A 6,043-nucleotide genomic window follows, 5' to 3' on the forward strand; every position below is an offset into this window, starting at 1 on the left:
AAGAGACAGGACTGGAAGCCAGGACGTGAACTAACACGTGTTTAGCAGTAAATTAACTATTTGCTTATAACTATCCCATTTACCTCCTACTTCTCATTTTTCCATTTCTACTCCTATATAAATTAACAGTTAGGCTATATGTGCTACACTGAATTTTCTAATTCTCATATTTATGTGCCATGTTTATATTTTAAAAATCACTTCAAAAAAATCACCTCAGTTGCCATAAACCTCATTGCTCCCTCGATGAGGATAGTGGTCGTGATCATGAAAGATGGGGACAACTTCCTCTGGAGAAAGTACCAATCACCCTTTCACTCTTTCATTCACTTACTCAACAAATACTGGTGAATACTACAAATCACCAAGAACTAATTTAAGGGCTGGGCTTAAGAGGCACAAAAATGAAACTCTCTGGACATGTGAGACTTAAATTTTCTCTATTTCTCTATTCTAAAATGAAGGTTGTACCTTCATTTTATAGAGGGGGACGGTGATCAAAAAAGAGCAATAAAAGCAAATATAAGTAATGATTTTTGTAACATGTAAGTCAAGGATTTACGAGAACCATAAAACGTTTGTAAATTTCTCATGCTCTTCTGTCTTTTATTATTGTGTTGTTATATTTATGTATATATAATATATGTGTACTATTATATATAAGACATGTGTAATAAGTCTGAAGCTATAACATATTTAAGATTTCCCCCCAATATATCAGTCATGAGGTTGTGTTCAGAGTACCCACTGATATAATTTTAAGTTTTGTTTTGTGTTGTTTGGTTTTTGTTTCTGTTTCTATTTTTGGTTTTGGTTTTCAAGACAAAGTTTCTCTGTGTGGCTCTGGCTGGCCTATAATTTGCTCTATAGACTACACTGGTCTTGAACTCAAAGATTCACCTGCTTCTGCCTCCCAGTACTGGGATGAAAGGTGTGCGGCACCATGCCCAACTTCACTGTTCTAATTTCTATCGTCTGGAGTTCCTATAAATGGAAGCTTGAACATGCACTCTTCTGTATTAGTCATTCTGCTATGAATTACAATAATTAGAGGTCACATATACAATGTATAGGTATGGTGTGTGTGTGTGTGTGTGTGTGTGTGTGTATACCCATGTGTGAGGATGGCTGCACATGCATGTATATGTGCATGTGGAGAAGCCTGAAATCAAATTTAGGTATTTCTAAATCACTTAACCATTTGTTCTTTTTATTTCAACGAAGCCTCTCACTGAACCCAGAGCTCATCAGTTCAGCAAGGCTTTCTTGCTAGCAAGGCCCAAGGATTCTCTTATCTCTTGCCTTGCACTCCACCTCCAAGTACTGTGCTAGTATGTTAGTCTAGTCTAGCTGGTGCACAGTCTGTAGGCTTGTACATACATGAATGTATGATGACATACAACCATGATAATAGCATATTTTCACTACCTAAAAATCTTCTGTGTTCACTAAGCATCGTGGCATTCACCCTTAATCCCAGTACTCAGGAGACAGAGACAGATGGATCTCTGAGTTCAAGACCACCCCTATCTACATAGATTTCTAGGCTTGGCAGGGTTACATAGTGAGACAATTTTTGGGTTTTTTAAAATCTTATTACAGGAACCTTAAAGCACAAGCAGGTATGGTCAAAGCTGTGTAATTCATCACCCAACTTAAATGATTATCCATTCAGGGATTTTTTTAAAATAAATAGTAGGGCAGTACAACAAGTCTGTGGAGCCCTTTAGTTATAATATACAGGAGCATCCTATGCATTGTAGGATACTTCATGAATCTCTGACTTTGTGTCTCCTTAATGTCAGTGGCACTCTCCTCCCTGGCCAGACTGGTCAAAAATCTTTAAACATTATCAAATGTCTTGCACAGGCATAATCACCCCTCAGTTGGAAGCTACTGATGTATACATCTAATTCAGCACAAGTAGTATCATCCCTTCTGTGATTCCGAAATCCCTGAACCACCTTTAATCATCTCTGATCAGTGGGTGGGTTTCATTGTTTCACATTTCTCACTGGTTTCTAAAGTTTTTTTCCCACAGAGACTTTAGGGTCCTACTTCCAGTAAGACATTTTTTCCTAATTAGGAAGGGGTGAGTATGAAGATCTCCAAGGACTCCCCATTTCTCACTTAATCATAACTTCTCCCTTGGCTTTTCTTGGAGTGAACTTAAAGCTGAGTTTCCTGAGTTCTTAGTTCTCTGAGGAACATCTGAGAGGCAAATTTGTTTTACTTTTATTTTAAATTCATGAGAAGTTGAGGCTGAGGATCTCCACATTTCCAAGACTAAGGCTGCATGGGGACATATCCTCATCTCGTTACTCCATTGAGGCAGAAGACGGGGCCACACCTGGCCCATGCATCTCCATCAGGTAACTGGGAAATTATCATGAGCCAGCAATGTTGTCACAATTATTTGTGCTTATGTGTTAGAACATAAAATATCACTGTGCTCACAAGAGCAAAGTAACTGAAACACTGGTGTGAGCTTTGTGGCCATAGGTTTAATTTAGCTGTGATAGTTCATTTGAAAGCAAAGGGAATGGTGCCATGAGACACATGGCATTTCTGAGAGTATGCCTGCATGAATATTTGTGAAAAGTACTGTCTGGACCCTGGGTGGGACTCCAGAATTAATAAGGTATGATATCATACCATAGAGGCTTTTCCTCGTTTGGTAGTTACTGAACACCTACAATGTGTGCAACACTAGACTAAGGAGACCAAGTTTAGATGTCAAATATTCATTTATTCTCCCGATGTTCACTGAATGTTATCTCTTGAGATCAACTTCAGTGAGCATTGAAGATGAAATGAAGAGCAGGGCATATTCTGCCCTCTGGGAACTTATACTGTAGTAGGCAATAAAATTCATTGTGATAAGTGCTATGGTTACAGAATGTCCTGAGAGAAGGCACAGTGGCCACAAGAACCCATGAATGGGAAGAGATGTCTCATCCCTGAAAGATGCCCAAAAAATCAAGGGCTGGAACTTAGCTTATGGGAGAATTGGGCAGGACTTAAGATTTGTGGTTTCTTCCTCTGAGGTATGCGCCATCTGCATGTTAATTTGAATCTTGAGTATCTGAAAACTTAAAGAACTCTGCAAATGTTATAGAAATTACTTCCTGAGAACAGCTGAATGGAAACCCAGCTCTTTTCTCCACAAGTAGCTTCCTGAGAGGATTGCCGGATGACCTGGGAATTTATGTCTGCTCTCCACCCTCTGTGTCTATAATTGTAAGGTGTATTTCCTGAGTTCCCTCTGGTCTGCAGAGGTCTTCCTCACAGGTCTGGATCAGTGAGGAGAGAGCTTTTGTGAGATGGGCAGAACCATCTAGCTCTAACCTCAGGAGCCCTGGAGTCTTGCTGGAGTAAATACACACAGTCTCAGCTATGTTGGAAAAAGCATAGTTTTCAAGCCAGACACTATGCAGTAGACTGCATACTTGTTACATAGCTGGGCCATGAGCAAGGCTGTTGGATCATTGCTGCCGTTAAGAGAAACAGAGGAAATCAAAATGCCAGGAGAAAGAAGAAAAGTTAATGGATTGAAGTGAAGGAAAAAGAAAAGATCAATAAGTAATCGAACAGAGAATAAGGACAAGAATTAGAAGACATACAGGCACAGCCATGTCTGTGGTGAGTTCTGATCCCCTTGAGGTATACTGAACATCAAGGGAGCTACAGCAGGGTTATGTATTCTGAAAATACTGGTACCATGTATTAAATGGTTGAGAACTTGGTTCTGCTAACCAAAGAAAGAAGTAACGAGCTAAGTCTTCAGGAGAAAAAAATACCAAAAGCCATTCAAAGACAATAGAAAGACATGCAGCACAGATGGAAACAGTGTCCTGGCAGCCTCTTTTTGATGAGGAAATACAACTTTTTAATGCCTTTCCTTTTTGGTGTTTCCACAACTCTACATTCTGCATACAAAGTGACTTACTACTCATTGGATAATAGATATTCTTGCTGATGGACCTTGGCTTCAGGGTAAAGTCCGAAGTCCCTAGCAGCCTTTCTCAGACTGATGGCAACTCTCCTATAGCATCATACTTTGCCATTCCTCACTATTCCTGAAATAACAACACATGTGCATTTCTCTCAGTCCTCATGGTATGTTCTTCCTTCCCCACATTACTAACTCCTCATTTTTCATTTCAGATCATACCACACAACTTGCTCCCTCATGGCTAACATACACAATGTAACTGAGTTCATTTTTCTGGGACTCTCTCCCAATCAAGAGGTACAGAGAATTTGCTTTGTGATATTTCTGCTCTTGTACACAGCCATTGTTCTTGGGAATCTCCTCATGGTGGTCACTGTCACAGCCAGCAGAAGTCTTGGATCCCCCATGTACTTTTTCCTTAGTTCCCTCTCCTTTGTGGAGATCTGCTACTCCTCTACAACAGTGCCCAAACTCATCTTTGATCTCCTAGCTCAGAAGAAATCCATATCTGTATGGGGCTGCATTACACAGCTTTTCTTCATCCACTTCTTTGGTGGTATTGAGATGTTCCTGCTCACGGTGATGGCCTATGACCGCTATGTGGCCATCTGCAAGCCCCTGCACTACACCAGTATCATGAACAGACAGGTGTGTGCCGTCCTTGTGGGAACAGCGTGGACGGGAGGCTTTGTGCATTCTATTGCCCAGATTCTTCTCATCTTTCACTTACCTTTCTGTGGTCCCAATATCATTGACCATTATTTCTGTGATGTGCTTCCTCTGCTCAAACTTGCCTGCTCAAATACCTTCCTCAATGGCCTGCTGATTGTTGCCAATGGGGGAACACTGTCTGTGATCAGTTTTGTGGTCCTCTTAGCATCCTACGTGATTATCTTGTTTCATCTGAGAACTCAGAGTTCTGAGGGACGACGCAAAGCTCTGTCCACCTGTGGATCCCATGTCACTGTAGTTGTCTTATTCTTTGCACCCTGCGTCTTTATCTATCTGAGACCGTCAGCCACTTTGCCTGTAGACAAGATGGTAGCTGTGTTCTACACAGTGATAACTCCCCTCCTTAACCCTATCATCTATTCCCTAAGAAATGCAGAAGTGAAGAAAGCCATGAAGACTCTATGGATCAGGACGGTGAAAGTAGATAAAAAATAGAGGCTGAGTCTTTGTATGGTCATGAGTTTGGAATAATGTTGAATTCCTAATTTGCAAAATGAGTAGAAAAAATTCATAGGGCTTGATAATTCTAGAGTTGTTCTTTATGGTCCATCCTAAATTTTTCTTTTTAAGCATCTGTAAAATATATCCTGCTAGGGCTATACTATAACACATATAGCCATTTTGGAATGTTTCAAATCTTTATCCCTATAAATAAACAGTGAACTTACTTTTTTGAAGAATATGAAGCCCTTTGTTTCTCTGTGAAATTGAACTGCATGCTGTGTGAAAGTGTTCCTCACAGAATCAAGATTTTGTAATTTGGTACAGTGGGTGACTGAGAAAATGCCTCCACAAGATCCAGCTGTAGGTAAGCCTATAGGGCATTTTCTTAATTATTGATTGGTGTGGGAGGGCAGAGTACACTGTGGGTGGTACCATCCTTGAACTTGTGGTACATGGTTCATGGTACTAGGAAAGGAGGATGAGCAAGACATGAGGAACAGGCCAGTAAGCAGCACTCCTCCGTGGCCTCTGAATTAGTTCCTGCCTCCAGATTCCTGTTCTGCTTGAGTTCTTAACCCTATTTCCTTCAACGATGAATAATGATATGGAAGTATAAAGCAAATAAACCATTTTGTTCCCAAAATGCTCTGGTCATGGTGTTTTATCATAGCAATAGAAACCCTAACTAGGACACTAATTTAATGTAATTATGTGTGCAAGTGTGTATTTATTTGCTTGCACAAAGCACAGCACGATAGGAGGTCAGAGCACAAGTTGTCAGAGTAAGGTCTTTCCTTCAATCAGGTGGGTCTTGAAGATCAAACTCAGGTGATCCTCCTTGAAAGCAAGCACTTTTACTTACCAAATCATCTTCATGGCCCTCATTTAACTTTATTAAACAACAACAGCAAC

General features: G+C 40.3%; 1 protein-coding gene across 1 annotated transcript; it reads left to right on the forward strand.

Annotated features, from left to right (window-relative positions):
• Positions 1 to 4,192: 4,192 nt before the first annotated feature.
• On the forward strand, positions 4,193 to 5,122 carry LOC142842309 (olfactory receptor 4X2-like). Its single transcript, XM_075959127.1, has one exon. The coding sequence runs from the start codon at positions 4,193 to 4,195 to the stop codon at positions 5,120 to 5,122; it is 930 nt and encodes a 309-aa protein (XP_075815242.1).
• The last annotated feature ends 921 nt before the right edge of the window (positions 5,123 to 6,043 follow it).

Source organism: Microtus pennsylvanicus, unplaced genomic scaffold, assembly GCF_037038515.1.
Source record: "Microtus pennsylvanicus isolate mMicPen1 unplaced genomic scaffold, mMicPen1.hap1 Scaffold_53, whole genome shotgun sequence".
NCBI classification, from domain to species: Eukaryota; Metazoa; Chordata; class Mammalia; order Rodentia; family Cricetidae; genus Microtus; species Microtus pennsylvanicus.